This window comes from Leptodactylus fuscus, chromosome 3 (assembly GCF_031893055.1).
Source record: "Leptodactylus fuscus isolate aLepFus1 chromosome 3, aLepFus1.hap2, whole genome shotgun sequence".
In the NCBI taxonomy this organism is placed as follows: domain Eukaryota; kingdom Metazoa; phylum Chordata; class Amphibia; order Anura; family Leptodactylidae; genus Leptodactylus; species Leptodactylus fuscus.
The window spans coordinates 240,103,647-240,125,963 of NC_134267.1; the positions used below are offsets into that span (position 1 = coordinate 240,103,647).

Here is a 22,317-nt window from a genome sequence, read left to right on the forward strand (position 1 = left end):
CTTTGACTGTAAGCGGCCATTTTCTTGTAGTGTGGGTATGTGCAGTCGTCTCTGCCCAGGCCCGATGCCTGGCAGAGTGAATTCAGAGCTGGAAGACGCCGCAGGGACACAGCACGGAGAAGACTTCTCGAAGAATCCAGCCCGACCCTCACTCGTGGACTTGGTAAGTTCAGTTTGATCGAATGTTGCCTACCCCTGAAACGAGCATTTTCCCCCCATAGACTATAATAGGGTTCGATATTCGATTCAAGTAGTCAAATATTGAGGGGCTACTCGAAACGAATATCGAATATTGAGTATTTAACTACTCGCTGATCTCTAACCGTTATATTTAACAGTCTCCCCCATTATAAGTAATAGCCCCCTTATAAATAATAGTTCACCGTTTATATACAATAGACTCCCCCTTATATAGAAAAATTCCTTTCTTATACATAATATTCCCTTCTATATGTATATATATATTTATAACAATCCACTTTATGTATAGTAGTTCCTCTCCTCTGATAGCCTCCTTATATATAAGTCTCCACCTTATAATAGTTCCCTATTTAAATATAATAGATGCCATACTAGTCCCTCCTTATATATAATACCCCCCTTATAATAGCTTCCCCTTATATAACACCACACAGCAAAAAAAAAAACCTTCTCGTCTGCTACTGGCCAAACACTATTTGTCCTACACTAAATCGAGTGTGCAGATTCCAAATCCAAAGTCAGAATTGTTGTAAGTTTTACTCCAACAATTATCTGATCTACATCAGTTTTCCTAGTAAACCGTGTATGGAAATGTAATGGAATAACAAAATTTCAAAAAGTCTCGTTTTTCAGTATAAAAGTTGTGAATGGTCATATTTGCCCATTGCAAGAACCAGCATCATGTTGGGAGTCCGGTGGCCTTGATATCTGTTCTCCATTGTAGAAATATCTTTATGGAACTGCTCTCCATGTTCGTCACTTACGTGTCACCAAATTGGGTGGGAAAAAGTCAAGATGGGAATGTAAGAAATGTATTTCCAATGACATTCAGCAGCCGAATTGTCCATATGCTGTAAGCCTGGTGTCTAATAATTCGGCAGAGTTTGCAGCTCGTCTGTTCCCAGGGAAGTTCTGCACTACAAGCACAAATACATCTCAAGCTGTGAGGTCCGGAGGGCTGAGTGTTGTTCTGAATGGGTCATCGCATTAGTTGGTTGATTTCTGGGCCAATACAAATTCCGCCCTTTAGTTTAGCCTCCGTTTTCAGTGTGATAAGCTTCTCCTTCACATACTGGAAACCATTTCCATCTCCATCAAGTGCAAGTACAACATTTGTCATTAAACTAAGTTTACTGTGAAGTGTTGGAAGATAAACAAGTAGTGGATGGACCAGTGATTTGTGTTGTACATTGTACTGACAAACTGTGTGCTCAACTCTGAGAGGCCGCTGGGTCACTTTGTAATGATTGTTGTCATCACGTCTTTTCCATAGGCACAAGAAACATATCTGCTTTGTGTACCCAAACTGTAGGCCAAGCAGCCGTGCTACCACTGTCAGGTCACCACAAATTGTCCATTTATGTTCTGACTATTTGATCAAATACAATTAGTGTCCATTCACCAGGAACATGTGACCATCTAACTCCATCATAAGACCATTTATATCAGTACCGAAACAGACATTAATTTCATTGCATAGTATGCAGCTAACTTGGTGTGTCGATGACCAAAGTGTGAAGTTTTGGGGCTATTTTGAAGTCAGCTGCAGCCATAAACCCCCTACTAAGAGGAGCTGTTGAGATTTGGAGAGACCTGAAAAATCGACTTGCGTCGGGTCTTTCCCCTCCGACGCCGGTGAGCTTGATTCCCACCTCCCTTCAGCCTACACAATTCCTTATGATGACCAGTGGTTGAAACTACGCTCTAAATCACTTGGAGACGTTTTCCTGAAAGACTCCCACCCTGTAGGCTCCATGGCTCTTGACCTCTTGCCATTATCAAAGCTCTCCTTCCTACATGAACAGCATTTGTAACACTTCTTTGTCAGATTTGCCAAAAGCTTCAAGCTCAGAACTGAACTATCAGCCTTCGAGAAACTTCTTCAGTCCAAGATTAAGATGCTCCGTAAAACCTCAGTCCTAGTACGGAGACGTGTCTATCCTTCAGAACCGTAGAAACCAGCTTTTATATATAGTTGGGAGAAAGAACTCAACATCAAATTTTTGGACGAAGAAGTCTCCAAAATCCTGAAGGCCTCACAAGGTTTTTCACCCTGCATCAGATTAAAAGAAGCTCATTACAAACTTGTCTCTAGGTGGTACAGAGCCCCAGCTGTGAGGGCCGTCTAATACCAAAGACTCTCTGCCCACACCCCAGACTTCATATCTGCAGATGAGAAGAGGAAACTCTACATCCTACTGGGAGAAGAAGAGGCCTCTGAGGAGATCGCTGCCCAATACGTGTCCGGCTGTCACCAAACAAGAGGTAGATGAGACTCCACGGACTGTTATACCCCAAACCACCCACCTCACCCCACCTCCCCATATAGCGGTCACCAAACAAGAGGAAGATGAGACTCCACGGACTGTTATACCCCAAATCACCCCCCCCCACCCCCCCATACCCACCACTCACCCACCCAAATCCAACTCCCCCCCCACACACACACACACACTTTACTAGCTTTGGCAATGACAAATATCTATTCGGATGTGCCAATAAAGCTTGTTTGATTTGATTTGATTTGAACCCCGGAATGGCTACATCATAGAGGACTCTCGGACAACAAGGTTTGTTGGAGATGCTGGTCTCAGGTCGGGAGTGTACTACACATCTGGTGGTCTTGTCCACTCATTTCCTCTTACTGGGAAGAAGTGAAGACACGCATACAGAGGATAATGGCGAAACCTCTATGTCCAACCCCAGAAATGATCTGCCAAACTCCTCATCCCTCAATTCTGGCTACAACCTGTTACGCCCCCAATTCAGATCTGGGAAGCGAAAGTTCATGAACTTTCCCATTTCGAACTACTTGGATGGTCAAATAGAACATATGACAACTACATTAAAATCTGGACTCCTTGAAAACATTTCGCAAGTCCACCTCCTCCACAAAGTAGAGTCATTCCGACTTCCATGTATGATCATTAATTACTCCTCGGCGGTATCTTATCCCTTATCCTGATTTATCTACTTCTAGGTCCAATCTGGGCTTTTCTTACTTGTGTGCATGTGCGCGCTTCAACCAAATCACTGAAATTTCCTTCTCCACTTTCACGTTTTTCTTCTCCTTCTTTCTCTCCCTTTTATTCTTACCAGTCTTCTAATTCCATGTCTTCTTCTCTTTCTTCTATTATTTATATACATTTAGCCCTTTTCTTCATTTCTGGAGACATCTCCTGGTCTTCATATTCGCCATAGAAGAAATAAACAGAAGATCGGACCTCTTACCTAATATCACTCTGGGATACAACATCTATGACTCCTGTAGTTTAGAACATTCAGCTGTACTGAGTGCACTGAGTATACTGTCCGGAGGAGAAGAAGCCGTCCCCAACTACAGCTGTGATGAGAAGAACAACGTGGTGGCTTTTATTGGACACTTGGCGTCCTCCTCCAGTCTATCCATAGCCGAGATAGCCGGGCTCTATGGATATCCACAGGTAATATATTTCATTGTGCAATTCATCACACACAATCTGTTCCCTTCAAGACATTGAGGCTAATTCCACACGGAAATAAAACCTGGATCCATTTATGCGGGTTCAGATGGAGTTTTTTGGTCCTGATTTTGGCGTGAGAAGCCACCTCAGAATCTGGACCAAAAAATGACTATCCACAACTGGATGCTGGTGCATTGGATACTGAATCAGCCACGGAATCTGCCTCAAGAAAGGCCATTTTGCTTCTTTCTTCCGCTCCCGTTGAAGTCAATTGGAGGTTGTATTTGAGCTGGATTTTGACACAAATTCCGCGTCAAAATCTGGTCCAAAAAACCCCGTCTGAACTCGACCTAATGAATTCAACATATAATATTGAACCTAAAAAAATCCTTGAGACAATTTTCCTTCAAATCCAATAGAAGCTAGTAGGCTACTCCTACCAAAAACACCTGAAGCACACATGGGAATTTTTTGGACCGGATTTTAATGCGGGAAGCCGCCTCAAATCCGGTCCAAAAAACGGCTAGCTGCAAATGGATGCTGATGCAGTGCATACAGTGCTCCGGCACCCAGTCGCGGCATTCCCCTAGGAATTAGGCCCAAATGAATGGGCCTAGTCGGGAGGGATTGTCGAGCCGCGCATGTCCGAGGTTGAATCAGCCGCGGAATCCATTTGAAGAAAGGACATGTCACTTCTTTTTTCCGTGAGCGGAAAAAACGCTTGCGGAAAAAGGAAATGGCTAGAGATGAGCGAGTAGTGTTCGATCGAGTAGGTGTTCGATTGAATACTACGGTATTCGAAATACTCGTACTCGATCAAACACTACTAGCTGTTCGAAGTTTAATGTTCGATGCAGAACCAGCGTTGATTGGCAGAATGCTATACAGTCTGCCAATCAACGCTGGTTCTTCTCTTACCTTTCCGAAGTCTTCTCTGCGCTGCGTCCCCGCATCTACTTCCGGGTGGAATTCACTCTGCCTAGGCCCGCGCATGCGCATTCGGCTCTGCCTAGGCCCCGATGCCTAGGCAGAGTGAATTCAAGCCGGAAGATGGTGCGGATTCAAGGAGAATCCAGCCCGACCGTCACTCGTGGATGATAATTTTATCGAATGTTGTGTGTCCCTGAAACGAGCATTTCCCCCCATGGGGTTCGAAATCCGTTCGAACAGTCGAACAGTGTGCGGCTGTTCGAATTGAATTTCGAACCTCGAACATTTTAGTGTTCGTTCATCTCTACAGGACAGGACATGATGTTCATTTCATGTATTTCCCTTCCAGATCAGCTATGGAGCTATGGATTCCATATTTAACAACAAGCTCCGCTTCCCTTCCTTTTACCGCACGGTTCCTGATGGGAGGGATCAGTATAAGGCCATCGTTCTCTTACTGAAGCATTTTGGATGGAGCTGGGTGGGGATTGTAGTAGCGGAAGATGAAGGAAGCCAACGAGCCGCCATGGAGCTGAATAGCGTAATAACTCAGAACGGGATGTGTGTCGCTTATCGATACGTTATTGATGACAGCCTCACATCAATTGATTTCTCAAATGATGATTTATACACCGAGGTTCTACATCGGCTCCTCAAGACCAATTGTGATGTTATTTTATTTATCGGCACCTCTAAGAATATAAGGATTATGCAGACCAAAATGTTCACTGTATATAAGAGAAGATTCGTTTTTATATTAACGGCTTTGTATACTTTGTGGAATATTCGAAAAACATATGAATTGGCCGGATCTCTACAGATTCCTCTACCAAGAAGAAATATTCCAGGGCTGAAGGATTATTTGCTCAGTGTTGGTCCTTACAAACATCCAAACTCTACAATCATTTCTACCATATGGAAATGCCATCTTAGATGTTGCGAAAACTCTTCTCGGTTTTGCAACTGCAGATTCTGTAATGATAGCAATCTCTTCAGTAATGTGTCTCCTTATATGTATGATGTCAGTAATTTCCGCTATACCTTTAGTATATACTCTGCCGTCTACGCTGTGGCGAATGCATTACACGATTTATCATTAATAGAAGGAAATCTCAAGTCATTGTCTAAGAACAGATCCCAGATGTTATTAAAGGTAAGTACGTTCTCCAGAGATAAGCGTGCTATGAATGATACAAAGTACCACAAAAACAGGGGAGAAAAAATATCCTGGTATCTCTGTCTATAGTTTGGTATTTGTCATTCCCTAACATGCAAATAGTCCAATTCTATAAAGATCCTTAAAGGGCTTGGCCACTTTAGATCCTAACTAGGGTTGAGCCGATCTTGACTTTTCAGGATCAATTTTACAATCTGATTTCCGATCATTTTTCATTCGAACCCAATCTTGATCCCAATTCCGATCCCAATGCAAGTCAATGGGATTTTTTTATTAATCGGAGATCGGATTTTAATTGTTAGAATCCATGCTGTGTAGTGATTTTTAAAAAATCATCTGGCTACTTAGTCCCCCCTGGTGTTCACTTACCTGCAGAGATGGCTGCTCTGGTGCCTAGTGTTCTCCTTCTTCTTTGCCTCACTGCCGCTCCACGCTGCTCTTCTTGCCTCGCTGCCCCCACCTCCCAGATTAGGAGAGTTTGGGTGGGTACTGGGAGGGGAGACGTCATGTCTCCCCGCCCTGTACCCGCCCACACTCTCTTAAGCCACAAGCCCCGCCTTCCTAGCTCTTTAAACACTAACCTGGGAGGCGGCAGCGAGGTGAAGGAGAAGGAGAACACCAGGCACCGGACCAGCCATCTCTGCAGGTAAGTAGCTACTAGAGATGTTAGTTTAGTCTCTCATTAGAATGAATGGAGGCAGCCAGCGCGTAGGGGATTAAGGCTGTGTGCCGGCTGCTTCCATTCATTCCTATGGAACCACAGCGGAGCCTTCACACTGAGTATACACTCCACTCAGAATGAGTGGAGCGTATACTCAGTGTGAAGGCTAAGCAAAGCATTGTGGGAAATAGTACCGATCTCAATCCCACCTAAAAAGATTGTGATCGGAATCCGATCTCTCCGAATTTTCTCGATCGCCGATCGGAATCCGATCTTTTCCGAACATGATCGCTCATCCCAAATCCCAACCGTTGACACTTCTGAAGAAGTTTGGTTCAGAGATTTGTTTTTTACAAGAGGCGTACATTAGGTCAGCATCTGTCCCTAAACTGACTACTAAACATTTTAAGCATTGGTTTCACAGTTGTAATGTTAAACCTTCCTGGGGAGTATCCACTGCCATCGCTAAAACCATCCCATTTGAACCATTGGTTGTCTGCGCTGACCCAGAGGGCCGGTTCCTCTTTGTGAAGGGTAAAGTGGGGAACTTGCTGGTGTCATTGGGAAACTTTTATGCTCTTGGGAAAGCTCTTGTATGTATTTGTTTTCTCTGGCGATCATGTGATTAGATTACGTGGGTTTTAGCGTTCCTGTTTCCTTACCAACGGAAGCCCATTTGTTGACGAGCCTCCATAATGGCCAACATTAGAGGAATCCCGGTAGGAGATACTGCTTATCACAGTGCGGCCTTTGCTGATGACTTGCTTCTGCTTGTATCAGACCATGTCCGTACCTTCCCCCATATCATGGAGTTATTGGGCCAATTCGGTCGACTGTCCAATAAAGTAGACAAGTCAGAAGCGGTGAATGTCTCCCTCTCTGATTCTGACTATACACCTCTCCAGGCAAAATCTCATTTTAGGTGACAACCCTACCAATTACAATATTTAGGGGCAAAAATTACCAAGGATCCTAATGTCTCTTCCAAGCCAATTACCCCCCTCTCCTTCAGGAGGTGATGACTCGTTTGTCCTCCCAGTCTATCCCTTATGTTTCTTGGATGGCAGGAAGACCCTACTTCGCGCCTATGCTTTATGCTTAAATTCCTATATGTGATGTAGATGGTCCCTATCTTTATATAATATAGTATAAAGTACCGTATTTTTCGGACTATAAGACGCACTTTTTTCCCCCTGTCTGTGCGAAGCAGAGAAAGGCTACAGCTAGAGGGTACAGGCGGTGCAAGACCCTTCCTGACATCTGCTGTTTCATTACGGTAGATGTTGGGTCTTAAAGACAGTGGCAGCTCCTGCAGAGCAATTGCCATAGCTGCCGAGTCTCCGCTGTACAGGAGACCCAATAGCTATGGCAATCGCTCTTAAAGAGTGGCCACGAGTCTTAAGAGCTAATGCCTGCGATCAGACATTACTACTACCGGTGTTAACCCCCCCTCCTTCCCCCAGAAAGTTAAGAGAGCGCCCCTGGTACCTGGCCAGCTCCCGCAGGGCGAGATTGCGGGAGCCGACCTGTTCCTGGGCCACGCGGGAGCCTCCCCTGACCAGCCTCAATAGCAATATAGAGCATCTCCCATAGACTGCAATACAGTTTGCAATATTCTGGTCAAATTCGGTTTATTAAAAACCAATCACCAATCTCTACTTAGAATTATTTAAAAGATGAAACGCCGGAATTTTGGTTCATGACAAACATTTCATTTTTCCACAGGTCAACCGCTACTTACAGAAGGTTAATGTCACGACTCCGGGCGGTGAGAGGGTTTACTTTACTGATGAAAGAAACATGCCAGGAAGATTTGATGTGGTGAATTATTTTATTTCCAACACAGAGAAAGAAATAAGACAAGTTGGATATTTTCATAATGTGGACGGCCATGAACAATTTATAGTAAATGACGACGATATTCACTGGGATCCAAAATATAATACGGTAGATTTATTGTAACATATTATTATTATTATTATTATTATTATTATTATTATTATTTTATATCCTTCTCACTCCTCTTTTCTCCTGGGCTTACAATCTAATCTTGTGTAAAATATCCCTACACATTAGCAGATAGAAGACAAAATCGGCCAACTATCTGATGTTTATGAGGATGTCCTGAGTTCACCCCCTGATGACAGCAGTCAGATTACGCAGCTTTTATTGCTGATCCTGTGACTCCAAAGAAGACAAACTAATGTCAAGATTTATCTACTTACTTAAAGCATGCATTGTTGTCTGAGCCAAGAACTCTTGTCATTGGAGACTTTAGATAAGGAGTTGTGAGATGACTAAAGATGTATGAGTACTAGAGATGGGGAATGTGTTTCATAATACAAAAAATCCTCCCACCAGCAGTCTTGCTCCCCCCCCCTTCCCCCCGTGCTACCCCCCTTCCTCTAGTCCCCTCACCCCCGTGCCCCCAATGTCATGCGGCCCCCCCGGCCCCTAAGCTCCCCATGTCACTACCCTGACGTGGCCCCCCCACTCCCGCACGGCCCTCCTTCCCATGGCAAAGGTAACAGTGCAGATTGACCCTGCATACTTACCGAATGTTCACAACCGATACCGTGCACATTGTCTTACACATGCGTCATGGTCCCCACAGTCTGAACTGTCCCTTGCTGCACACCCGGCAGAGGCCTCTGACTACAGCCAGCCGCCAGAGTCACAAAGTGGCACAGCCGATGTACGTGGGGGTTCCCGCAAAGCACGGCTGCATGTGACCTTCTCTCCGCCGGTCACTCCCTCCCCAAAGTCCCCTGCCATGTGGCCCCTCCCATCCTGTGCCCCCCCCAGACACCCCCCACCCCAAACACATCAGCTGCATCTGCCAGCAGCTGCTGTAGCATAGCCGGCTGAACGGACGTTGACGACAGCGGTGCAGGCAACCCCCTCCCCTGCAGAGGCTGAATACTGCAGTCCCCTGGCGAGCACACACAGCCGACGCAGGCAAACTACGTCTCGCAGCCCCACACCATGAGCCAGTGGTCCGGATGCTCCCAAACTTGCAGTCGGCGAAATGTTCTCCAGCGTGTACAGTGTTCGTAGCGCCGCCAACACAATCCCGTGGCCCTATCGGAAAGCGGCTCAAGGAGAGTAGATGACATCATCTCAAATCCGTTAGCCTGGTGGCATGGTGAATTTGGGGTTGTTAGGTGCGGGCATGTACTGGCAGAATACGTAGCCTAGATTTCATTCCAGGTTCCAAAGTATGTATGTGCCAAGAGAAAGCCGAATCCCTGCAGCCGTTTTTGCGTGATTGAGGAACAAACATCTAAACACACAAACTTTCACATTTACATGAGGTCTATCTGACCTTCAGCCAGTCCATTGACCGTCAATTCTATCACTTTTTGTGATATAAGGGCAGTAGAGCCCGTGTTAGTTTACATGTAGTATGTATGACCTGCAGCCAATCCTTTCAGTGCAAACTTAAAAAATTTCTTTGTTAATTACTGGAGATGAGCGAGTAGGTGTTCGATCGAATACTACGGTATTCGAAATACTCGTACTCGATCGAACACTACTAGCTGTTCGAAGTTTAAGGTTCGATGCAGAACCAGCGTTGATTGGCAGAATACTATACATTCTGCCAATCAACGCTGGTTCTTCTCTTACCTTTCTGAAGTCTTCTCCGTGCAGCGTCCCCGCGGCGTCTTCTTCCGGGTGGAATTCACTCTGCCTAGGCATCCGGCCTAGGCAGGGATGACTGCGCATGCGCGGACATGCCCTTGCATGCGCAGTTGGCTCTGCCTAGGCCCCGATGCCTAGGCAGAGTGAAGACGCCGCGGAAGGTCTGTGCCGGGAGAAGACTTCAAGAGGAATGCAGCCCGACCGTCACTCGTGGACTTGGTAAGTATAATTTTGCCTACCCCTGAAACGAGCATTCCCCCCCCCCATAGACTATAATGGGGTTTGAAATCCGTTCAAATCGGATTTCGAACCTCGGACATTTTAGTGTTCGCTCATCTCTATTAACCCCTTCCCGCCGATGGCATTTTTTGATTTTCATTTTTCGTTTTTGACTCCCCTCCTTCTAAACCCCATAACTTTTTTATTTCTCCGCTCCCAGAGCCATATGAGGTCTTAATTTTTGCGGGACAAATTTTTCTTCATGATTCTACCATTAATTATTCTATATAATGTACTGGGAAGCAGGGAAAAAATTCAGAATGGGGTGGATTTGAAGAAAAAATGCATTTCTGCGACTTTCTTACGGGCTTTGGTTTTATGGCGTTCACTGTGCAGCCAAAATGACATGTCCCCTGTATTCTGTGTTTCGGTACGGTTCCAGGGATACCAAATTTATATGGTTTTATTTACATTTTGACCCCTAAAAAAAATTCCAAAACGGTGTTAAAATTTTTTTTTTCTAAAAGTCGCCATATTCCGACGGCCGTAACTTTTTTATACATAAGTGTACGGGGATGCATAGGGCGTCTTTTTTTGCGGGGCCGGGTGTACTTTTTAGTTCTACCATTTTCGGGAAATGTTATTGCTTTGATCACTTTTTATTCAAATTTTTATCAGAAAAAAACAGTGAAAAAACGGCAGTTTGGCACTTTTGACTATTTTTCCTGCTACGGCGTTTACCGAACAGGAAAAATATTTTTATAGATTTGTAGAGCGGGCGATTTCGGACGCGGGGATACCTAACATGTATGTGTTTCACAGTTTTTAACTACTTTTATATTTGTTCTAGAGAAAGGGGGGTGATTTGAACTTTTAATACTTTTTATATTTTTTTATATTTTTTTTAATTTTTTTTTTTTTTTTTGCATTTATTAGACCCCCTAGGGGTGTTGAACCCCAGGGGGTCTGATCACTAATGCAATGCATTGCAATGCATTGCAAAAATCATCATCTCTTTTGCAGGCTGCATAGACCAGCCTGCAAAAGAGAGAATTTGCAGACCGGCTGGGAGCCTTTAACAAGGCTCTCGGCTGTCATGGCAACATGACGTCGGCCCTGGAGCATGCTCCAGGAGCCGGCGATCCCTGCCAAAATGGCGGCGCCCATGCGCCGCCGGGAAAATGGCGCCTCCGGCGCCTTTGACAGCAGCGCCGGAGGGGTTAATGCCTCCGATCGGTCCGGGGACCGATCGGAGGCATTAGAGCCGGTTGTCTACTGCTTAAAGCAGTAGACACCCGGCGGCTATGACGGCCGCCCGGCTCCCGGGCGGTCGCCATAGTTACAGACCCGACACGCGCCGTACTATTACGGCGCATGTCGGGAAGGGGTTAATTACAGTAATGCACTATGGTATTTTTTTTACATACAGTCTGTTTGACCTTCAGTCACCCTTTGTGTAAGCCACATTTAACAGGAAATTTTGCAAATTTCCATACATGAATTTCTTACATTTACATAGCTGGTAGATAAAAAAGGTACAAAAAGGTTCAGCTCACCCACAGGTTGATTTCAGACATCGGCTTTTCAATGGTTAAATTCTTCGGGGTGCACGGCAACACACTCTATTCCTTGAGTGTAATATCTCCACGGCAAAAACAAATTTCTCCGGCAACTCTCCGATGATAAAATATAACTTTTAATCAGAAAACATCATAAAATGACAAAAAATGTGATGTCGATCACACAATAAAGAAAAAAAATATATAAACCCCCTAAAAAACGCAGACGCGTTGCGGAACCATTGTTCCTTCCTCAGTGCATGCTCTGAATAGAATGACCTGGGTTAATATAGGTTTCTCACCCATCTCAATTCCAAAGGAACCACCCTAGTCATCTTTTCAAATTATTCGTCACCTGGACGAATGTCATCCAAAAGGATTTTTTTTTTTCCTTTTTTTTTTTTTTTTTTCCTTTCAACCTGGGTAAGTGAATTCACACTGCCTGCGTAATAAAAAAAAAAACAAAAAAAAAAACCTCATTCTAATCCTAGAACATATTTAATAGTGTCTGCATATCATCCAAAAAAAACACTTCCACCGGAAAAGACCATATGTAATATATGACGGAAAGGTAGGTACGGAACAATTCACACTACCTGCGTTTCTTAGGTGAATTTCCACATTTTAGTTGCAACTACCTGAGGCCTGATATGCGTAACGATACGTGACCTAAAGGCTCCGTAAGTATGTATCTATACCTTTAAGCTCCGGACGGGTTGCCAATAAAACGCTGCACTATATGTTGGAATTAAAGTGATCTATAAATTTCCAAAGCACATGTGGTTAGAGCAGCAGTCCGCTGATTTACATCAGGATAGTACATAGGTGAGTATAGATCAAAATAGAACAAAATATCTCACCTCCATTATAAAGATAAAGACAGAATTGTAATCTTAAAGACTACATCTCATATGAAACATTACTGCAACCACTCAGGAATGTATATCCTATATATGTATAGAAATAGGTAAGCATGGATCAATTCACATTGCCCCCGTTTATAAGGTAAAGTTCACATTGTAGATGCAGCTTCCCGGAGCCTGATCTAGAGGCTGGTAGTAATAGACCAACCCCAGACTCCATGAATTAGTGCATATGACTTTCAACTCTGATGGAGTCACACATGGATCTTACAATATACGATGGAATCAGAGTGGTCTATAAAAATATTAAGACAAATGTAGATGGAAGAACATTCCGCCAGCTCCCACCTGTATATCAAAGGAAAACCTACTATGAAGTGTGTGCGGCCATTCATAAAGATATCAGGGCCCTTGTAGCTTGGGCGCCCGGGTCACGTGATATTAAGTGACCAATATCTGTTTAAAACGTATCTCTTCTAGCCGGCACTAGAGCGCTTGAGTCAACTACGGTATGAACAGATATCCATAGAGGTGTCATATGACATTTGTATCCGGCGCTTAGGTCACGTGACACCGATAGGCCAATAGGAAACCTGAATAGGAAACCTGAATAATAAAATGCTATCTACTACTATTTTATCATCGGAGAATAGCTGGTAGACGTATGGACGCTCCTCACATGCCTCTGCTGTCCACATTTCCCAGACATTTTTGAATACCAGGCACAGTCATTTCTTGCATTAAGTGCCAGTTGTGTAAGTTACATTTAACATAAACCTGTCCGCACAGTAATTTCCTCTCCATTTAAGCCGGAGCCCCATGTTGTGAAAACTGGTTTGGTCACAGCAGAAACACTGCGGCAAAAACAGTGGCTAATCCCATTACATATTGCAGAAACAATCTGCAGAGGAAATACTGAAATTTTAAACATTGTTGCATTTTTTAAATCAACTTCGCACAGGTGTATTACATTTTATGTTTGTGTAGTGGCCCCATAAGAATTGTCCAATTTTGCACTGATGTATTTTGTATGTGGTTTGTGTGTATGTCCATAAGCGTCATGTGATTGTGTGTATCTCATTTTGAATGTCAGTGAAAAACCTGTGATCATTTGTTATGGATACCTGGAGTAAAGCTGTATCTAATCCTTCCCCGTGTAGTACTGTGTTTAGATGCAAGTATCCAATCCTTGTTGGTGTGGTACTGTGTGCAGATGCACATATCTAATCCTCCCCGTGTGGTATTGTGTGAAAAGGCGCGTATCTAATCCTCCAGTAAGTGAAACTGTGTGCAGACGCGCATATCTAATGACTCTGGCGTGCGGTACTGTGTGCAGATGCACGTATCTAATCCTCCTCTGTGTGGTATTGTGTGAAGAGGCGCGTATCTAATCCTACGGCATGTGGAACTGTGTGCAGACGTGCGTATCTAATCCTACGGAATTTGGTACTGTGTGCAGATGCGCTTATCTTATCCTCTGGCGTGTGGTACTGTGTGCAGACGCACGTATTTAATCCTCCCCTGTGTGGTATTGTGTGAAGAGGCGCGTATCTAATCCTACGGCATGTGGTACTGTGTGTAGACGCGCGTATCTAATCCTATGGCATGTGGTACTGTGTGCAGACGCGTGTATCTAATCCTAAGGCATGTGGTACTGTGTGTAGACGCACGTATCTAATCCTACGGCATGTGGTACGTTGTGCAGACGCGCATATCTAATCCTCTGGAGTGTGGAACTGTGTGCAGACGCGTGTATCTAATCCTATGGCGTGTACAAATGTGTGCAGACGCACGTATCTAATCCTCTGGAGTGTGGAACTGTGTGTAGACGCCTGTATCTAATCCTTTGGCATGTGAAACCGTGTGCAAATGCACGTATCAAATCCTTCAGTGTGTGGAACTGTGTGCAGAAATGCGTATTTAATCCTCTGGTGTGTGGGACTGTGTGCAGACCCGAGTATCTAATCCTCTGGCATGTGATACTTTGTGCTGATCTGTGTATCTAATCCTCTGATGCATGTATCTCAGTTTGGATATCAGTGTTGTATTGTGCATGTGGAGTGACTGTGTGTATTGCAGTTGGAATATGAGTGAAAGACTTGCAGGTTTGTATTGGCTAAGGGGGGGGGGCACTGTGTTTGGAATGCTGTATCTCAGCAACGGTACGTCCGAGCGAGTTGGAGTCTCGTGTTAAACCTTTCCGGATACCTGAAGTATCTCTGTACCAAATTTGGTGAAGATCGGTCCAGTCGTTTGGTTCGCATTAGAGTACAGACAGACAGACGGACAGACAGACAGACAGACAGACAGACAGACAGACAGACAAGAATTCATTTTTATAAGATAGGGAGATTATACTTACGGAAACAATGGTGTCACCACGTCATAGCAGGATCTGACAGCAGCTCAGCCAGTAGACAATGGTTTAGACCAGGCATGTCAAACTCAGGGTACCCCGAGGGCCACATGAGTAACAAGAGGTTATTGCGAGGGCCGCACACAGCAGCTAATGTCACACACGTATTTTAACAGCAGTCATGAAAACAAGATATGAAGTAGTAATATGTAACAGCAACTAATATATTTAACAAAAATACAGCAATTAAAAACTAAACATTTATTTGCTATCATTTTTTTCAATCTTTTTTAGATTATAAGTGGTGATCAGTCAGCCTTGTTCTCTGAGAAGATTTTGTTAGTTTCATAAAAGAAAATTATCTATTTACATATACACCCTTCATCTGCCCCCAGATTCATGTCCCCCCATATCTGCCCCCAGATCCATGTCCCCCCATCTCTGCCCCAGATTCATGTCCCCTCCATCTCTGCCCCCAGATTCATGTCCCCCATCTCTGCCCCTAGATTCATGTCCCCACATCTCTGCCCCCAGATTCATGTCCCCACATCTCTGCCCCCAGATTCATGTCCCTCCATATCTGCCCCCAGATTCATTTCCCCCCATCTCTGCCTCCAGATTCATGTCCCCCATCTCTGCCCCAGATTCATGTCCCCCATCTGTGCCCCAGATTCATGTCCCCCATCTCTGCCCCAGATTCATGTCCCCCCATCTCTGCCCCCAGATTCATGTCTCCCATCTCTGCCCCCAGTGTCATGTCCCCATCTCTGTCACCAGATTCATGTCTCCACATCTCTGCCCCCAGTGTCATGTCCTCCACCTCTGCCCCCATATTCATGTTCCCCATCTCTGCCCCCAGATTCATGTCCCCCATCTCTGCCCCCAGATTCATGTCCCCTCCATCTCTGCCCCCAGATTCATGTCCCCCATCTCTGTCGCCAGATTCATGTCCTCTCCATCTCTGCCCCCCGTGTCATGTCCCCCCATCTCTGCCCCCAGTGTCATGCTGTCCCCTCCTTCATCTGCCCTGTTTCACGTTCCACCTCTATGCATACACACATTAAACTTACCTTCTCCGACGACTCCGAGTCCTCGCTCCCCCGCCGCACTCTCTCTCTCCCTCGGGCTAGTTCACACGTGAACTGCCCGTGCGGGTTTTGACACCGAGAGAAATGCGGCGAGCCGCGTCTCTCTCTGGTCAAAACCTGCCTGCCGCGACCATCGCGGTCGCGGCTTTCCCCTCCGCTGTCAGCTCAAATGAATGAGCCGACATAGGGTGCTGCCGGTGGCGGAAGCCGCGCGGCTCAACCCGCGCGGCTTCCGCCTGAAGATTTAGACGCGATGTGACGTCATCACGTCACATCACGTCTACACAGCAGCGTGTAGTAGCGAATAGCCGCGAGAGTATTGCACCTCTGCGGCCCAAAGGGCCGCATGTTTGACATGCCTGGTTTAGACACAGAATTTGCCTATTAGATACATGTATTGCCTCTCTGTATCTATGATCTGAGACCTCGGATGATCTAAGCTACGGTTCTTTGGAATTACTTTGTTAGTGGTGACACATGAAAACAATAAATACTAGAAGCATATCAACATTTCCTTCGTCAGTGTCAATCATTTGTCGCAAATGGATTGTAGCAGTACAGAATCTTCTAAGGCTAGTTTGGAGAACTTGGGTTATTTTGTTGCAGATATTCCTGTATTTGCTGGATTTAAAAAAGTGTAAGCTAAATGTTTCGTCCTCGTACATATTATCCTATTTACAGAGGTGTCAGACTTCTTATATATCTTCTTCTATCCCCAGACCCCCCAATCTGTCTGCTCTCCGCACTGTCTACCCGGATACAGGAAAGTCATCCATGAAGGACAACATAAATGCTGCTACTACTGTGTCCCATGTCCGGAGGGGGAAATCTCCAACCAGACCGGTAATATTTACCCACAGACTGTCAAACCTGCAGAAAAAGAAGCGGAACAGATTTACACATTATCTTTCTGTCCCCAACTCAAACATATATTTAGTGTTCTCAAGTTCAACACTTGCCCTGTATATAAGAAACACCAGTGATGAATGGTGTCCTGAATGAGTCCTGAATATGTTACTGCAATATCCTAGTCAATAGACTGACTTTTCTCCAATCTACTGTAAACTCTACTACATGATTTCGGTCCCTCTTTTAGTTTGGCTCACAGTCACCTTCTCTTTTAGTTTGGCTCACATTCATCCTCATCTTCCTGCATATTGCAAAGAGAATTAAAGGGCATCCCTAACTTACAATGCCCTATCCTCCTTAACTCTTACCTACAATTCAATACGCCCTACACAAAACCTCATCTGCTCCCTTGAAGTTTTAGCTTTCTAATGGACTCTCAAGACTCACCTCATCCAAATGTTTAAGGGCAATTATCAGTAATTACAAGTTATACCCCTAAACACTGTCTGATGGGTGATGGTTTGTCCATTGGAACCCGGGATGAAGAATTGGGCTTCCCATGTATGCCATATGAATGAAAAGAACTGATTGTGCTCATTCATTGCTACTCTATTCATCTCTATAGGTCTAGAGAACAATCAGTGGAAATGTAATACTACTGCTAACCAACCTACCTGTCTGTTAGGATTGGGTCCCGCAGGTTGCTATCATAGCTCACGGCGCCACCTGTGGGTCAGTCTAACCATCCAGCTTTCTCCCCTACTGAGCATGAGTGGTGAGGTCATGGCCACCGCCCTTATTGGGTGGGGACTTCCCTTTAAATAGTGTGAGTCGACGCCCGTCGGGGGCTCACACTTTGTCTAAAATTTCCTCAAAGTCCACAGAGTGAATGACAGTAGTCAGGGATAGGCTCCAGTACTCAGGCAGGTTGTCAGACTAGGCCTCTGTGTGGGGTTTCTCTGCTTCAATCTGGGTGCTGTTAGTTAGGACCTGTAAGCCTTGAACTGTTGGATCTACACCAGGGCTAGGAGCGGTAGACGCCGTTCCAGCTTGTGGAGCTGCAGCAGGCTTGGTCTCTGAGATAGCCTATGTGAACTGTCTGAATTCATGTATGGCTCCTAGATATGTGCGGGAGCGTGTTTGCTGGCCTGGGGTGAGTGTTAACCCTTGGCAGCTGTGTGTGTTTCACTTGTACTGGTGCACCTGGCCAGTGAGGTAAACTGGCAGGATTTTAGTTGCACCTTGTTCACATGGAGTGTCTCACAGTACACACTGTTCACATTTAGTCCAGGCTGCAGTGTCTTGCAGTAGTTCACATTGAGTTCAGACATACAACCGCCCACCATTGGGCCTGTGAACCTCGCTGTAGTGTTCTACAGCTAAGAGGTTCTGTAGTTTTAAACAAAATATTTATATATATACACAGAACCGTGACACTGTCATTCCGAAAAATCCAGCCCAATACTGAGCATTTACCAAAATGCTCAGCAGACAAAAGTTGTCTGCTGAGAACAAACATTCCTGGAGTTTTCTCCATCTCACCCACCTGAGTAGTCTGGGTGAGATGTACACCCCCTCCATTACCTGACCAGCCATCGGCTTACAATAGTGTATGACATTGTCGGGGCTTCTAGGAACCTATCTATAAAACAGTGGAGAATATTGTTAGGGCTCCTAGGAACCTATCTATAAAACATAGTGTAGAACACGGTCAGGACTCCTAGGAACCTATCTATAAAACATAGTGTAGAACACTGTCAGGACTCCTAGGAACCTATGTATAAAACATAGTGTAGAACACTCTTAGGGCTCCTAGGAACCTATCTATAAAACATAGGGTAGAATACTGTCAGGGCTCCTAGGAACCTATCTATAAAACATAGTGTAGAACACTGTCAGGGCTCCTAGGAACCTATCTATAAAACAGTGTAGAATACTCTTAGGGCTCCTAGGAACCTATCTATAAAACATAGTGTAGAACACTCTTAGGGCTCCTAGGAACCTATCTATAAAACATAGTGTAGAATACTCTGAGGGCTCCTAGGAACCTATCTATAAAACATAGTGTAGAATACTCTTAGGGCTCCTAGGAACCTATCTATAAAACATAGTGTAGAACACTCTTAGGGCTCCTAGGAGCCTATCTATAAAACATAGTGTAGAATACTCTGAGGGCTCCTAGGAACCTATCTATAAAACATAGTGTAGAATACTCTTAGGGCTCCTAGGAACCTATCTATAAAACATAGTGTAGAATGCTATTAAGTCTCCTAGAGTCCTATCTGAACAGAGTACATTTTAGTTTGTTCATGAATAATCTCCATTTGTTCGGTTTCATATAAACCAGAACAATTTGGAATATTCGTGACGACCCGGCTCATTACAAGCAGATTTGCCCATCTGTAGTTATTAACCTCCTACTTCTTGAATCTTTACCTTATTCCTTATAGAGTTTAGGCTCCTATGGAATGGGATGGACATGCCAACTTCATATACTTTACTATATGTCTTATTTGTTAAAAAATAATTCACTAAAGCTAAGAAATATTTTTTTCTTAAGCATTTTTAGAATTTTTCTAAAAGATAATAGATGAAAATTGAATACAGACTTTAAGATAAGATAAGATAATCCTTTAATAGTCCCATACTGGGGAAATTTCAGCATGTTACAGCAGCCTAGTAATACAGGTACAGGATAATACACAGTAATATATTACAGACGTAGACACATATAAGCTGAGAGAAGATATACTAGGAATCCATAGCAGCTAAGGAACGGAAGAGAAAGAAGGAAGACGTCATAGTCATAATCATTAGTTCTCTGTGCGGAGTGATCTTTGCTTGGTTTGATGTAGATTATACAGCCTGATCACGGTTGGAAGGAAGGACTTGCGATAGCTCCTTCTCACACTTGGGATAAAGCAGACGGTCACTTCCAGTGCTGCCAAGTCCCATCGAGGTCCCATACATGGGGTGGGATTTGTTCTCCCGCATGGAGGTCACCACAGACAGTATCCTTCTGTCACCCACCACCTGTACTGGGTCCAGGGGGCTCCCCAGGACAGACCTGGCCCTCCTGATCAGCCTGTCAAGTCTATTTCTGTCCCTGGTTGATATACTGCTTCCCCAGCAGGCCACACCGAAAAAGATGGCTGAAGCAACCACAGAGTTGAAGAAAGCCCTAAGAAGTGTCCCCTGGACTCCGAAGGCCCTCAGCCTCCTGAGCAGGTAGAGTCTGCTGTGGCCCTTTCTGTGCAGCGCCTCCAGGTGATCGGCCCAGTCTAATTTATTATTGAGGAGCACGCCTAGATACTTATAGGTCCTGACTATCTCAATACATGTCCCTTGGATCTCCACTGGGTTCGGAGCACCTCCCCGTTTACTAAAGTCCACCACCATCTCCTTGGTGTTCCCAGCATTAATTCTGAGCTGGTTCCGCTGGCACCATTCAACAAAATCCCGGTCTTAGTCTCTGTATTCCCTATCATCGCCATCAGTGATAAGGCCGACTATAGCAGAGTCATCAGAGGACTTCTGTAAGTAACAGCTGGAGGAGTTGTGCCTAAAGTCGGCAGTGTACAGTGTGGAAAGAAATGGGGCAAGAACTGTACCTTGTGGTGCCCCCGTACTACAGATCACAGTGTCAGACACACAGTCCTGGGCTCTCACATACTGAGGGCGGGTTGTCAGGTAGTCTAGGATCTAGTTGGACAGGTGGTGGTCCACTCCACCAAGGTTCAGCTTCTCCCTCAGTAGCCCTGGCTGAATGGTGTGGAACGCACTGGAGAAGTCAAAGAACATTATTCTCACAGTGTTCCCGGGTTTCTCTAGGTGAGAAAGAGCTCTATGAAGAAGGTGGATGATGACGTCATCTACCCCAATGCCCGGCCGATAGGCAAACTGGAGGGGATCCAGAGCGGAGCTCACTAGGGGGCGTCGGTGTGTCAGGACCAGTCTCTCTAGGACATTCATCAGGTGGGATGTCAGTGCTACAGGTCGGTAGTCGTTGTAGCCCATCGGGCTGGGTTTCTTTGGGACTGATACCACACAAGATGTTTTCCACAGTCGAGGTACCACTCCCAGCTTTAGACTCATATTTAGAGAAGAAGAAATGAGTAAAAACTAAGCTGCAAAGCTTCCAACACATAATGGTGTATTATTTTATAAGGAATCATCAATGTCATATGTATCTCCATCTTCACAGATATGGAAACTTGTCTGAAGTGTTCTGAGTATCAATGGTCGAATGAGAGAAGAGACACCTGTATCCCAAGAACAATCGACTTCCTATCTTATGAGGATTCCCTGGGATTATCTCTGGTTGTTATTGCCGTGGTCTTCTGTCTTCTGACTGCTGTTATATTGGGGATATTCATCAAATACAAGGACACCGCCATTGTGAAGGCCAATAACCAGAACCTCAGCTTTATACTTCTTCTCTCACTCATGTTATCCTTTCTCTGTCCTTTCCTATTTATTGGGCGTCCAACCAGAATGTCCTGTCTCCTCCGACAAGTGGCTTTTGGGAACATTTTCACAGTTGCTGTTTCTTCCATCTTGGTCAAAACAATCACCGTGGTCTCGGCCTTCAAAGCCACAAAACCCAACACATCAATGAGGAGATGGCTCGGGAGACATTTCTCTGCATGTCTTCTAATCATCTTCTCATCCATTGAGGTTTTCATCTGTGTCATCTGGTTGTCTTTATCTCCACCATTCCCATATCAAGATACAGAGGTAGAAATAGGGAAGATAATCCTACAATGTGATGAAGGGTCTATCATTGCTTTCTACATTTCGTTAGGTTATATGGGATTTCTGGCTGTCTTGAGCTTTGTTGTAGCATTTTTAGCCAGGAAACTTCCAGACACCTTCAATGAGGCTCAGTACATCACCTTCAGCATGCTGGTCTTCTGCAGTGTGTGGATTGCCTTCATTATGGCCTATCTCAGCACCAAGGGGAAATACATGGTGGCTGTGGTGGTCTTCACCATTGAGGTTTCTAGTGCGGGACTTCTAGTCTGTATCTTCTTTCCTAAATGTTACATCATCCTACTGAGACCAGAACTGAATGTAAAAGGAAACTTAATAGTTCAAACAAAACATAACATAGTATAAGATCTAGAATAGAACAATGTAAGGGGTTTTTTATATTTAAAAATACTAAATCCACTTAGAATTACTATTGTTTTATCTCTTCCTGAACACTATATAAGGTTTCATAGGGGTCGAGCTTGGACACCCTTTTTCTTTTAAATCTTTTTATTGAATTTTACATCTTAGAGAAAAAAACAAATGCTGCAATAAATAAAATGCAGAAGAAATACAA

General features: G+C 44.6%; 1 protein-coding gene across 1 annotated transcript; it reads left to right on the plus strand.

Annotated features, from left to right (window-relative positions):
* Positions 1 to 1,998: 1,998 nt before the first annotated feature.
* LOC142196968 (vomeronasal type-2 receptor 26-like) lies at positions 1,999 to 22,106 on the plus strand. Its single transcript, XM_075266939.1, has 7 exons — positions 1,999 to 2,123; positions 3,353 to 3,644; positions 4,924 to 5,727; positions 6,823 to 7,005; positions 8,138 to 8,359; positions 16,859 to 16,982; positions 21,193 to 22,106. Exons 1-7 carry the CDS (start codon positions 1,999 to 2,001, stop codon positions 22,104 to 22,106), a joined length of 2,664 nt encoding a protein of 887 aa, XP_075123040.1.
* Positions 22,107 to 22,317: the final 211 nt, after the last annotated feature.

What these genes read in the sequence shown, in the direction of transcription:
- LOC142196968 (XM_075266939.1), top strand. Translation starts at nt 1,999, where the DNA reads ATGAACAGCATTTGTAACACTTCTTTGTCAGATTTGCCAAAAGCTTCA. An exon ending in TCCGTAAAACCTCAGTCCTA is followed by an intron (nt 2,124 to 3,352) that starts GTACGGAGACGT and finishes ATATACATTTAG; the next exon opens with CCCTTTTCTTCATTTCTGGA. An exon ending in GGCTCTATGGATATCCACAG is followed by an intron (nt 3,645 to 4,923) that starts GTAATATATTTC and finishes TTTCCCTTCCAG; the next exon opens with ATCAGCTATGGAGCTATGGA.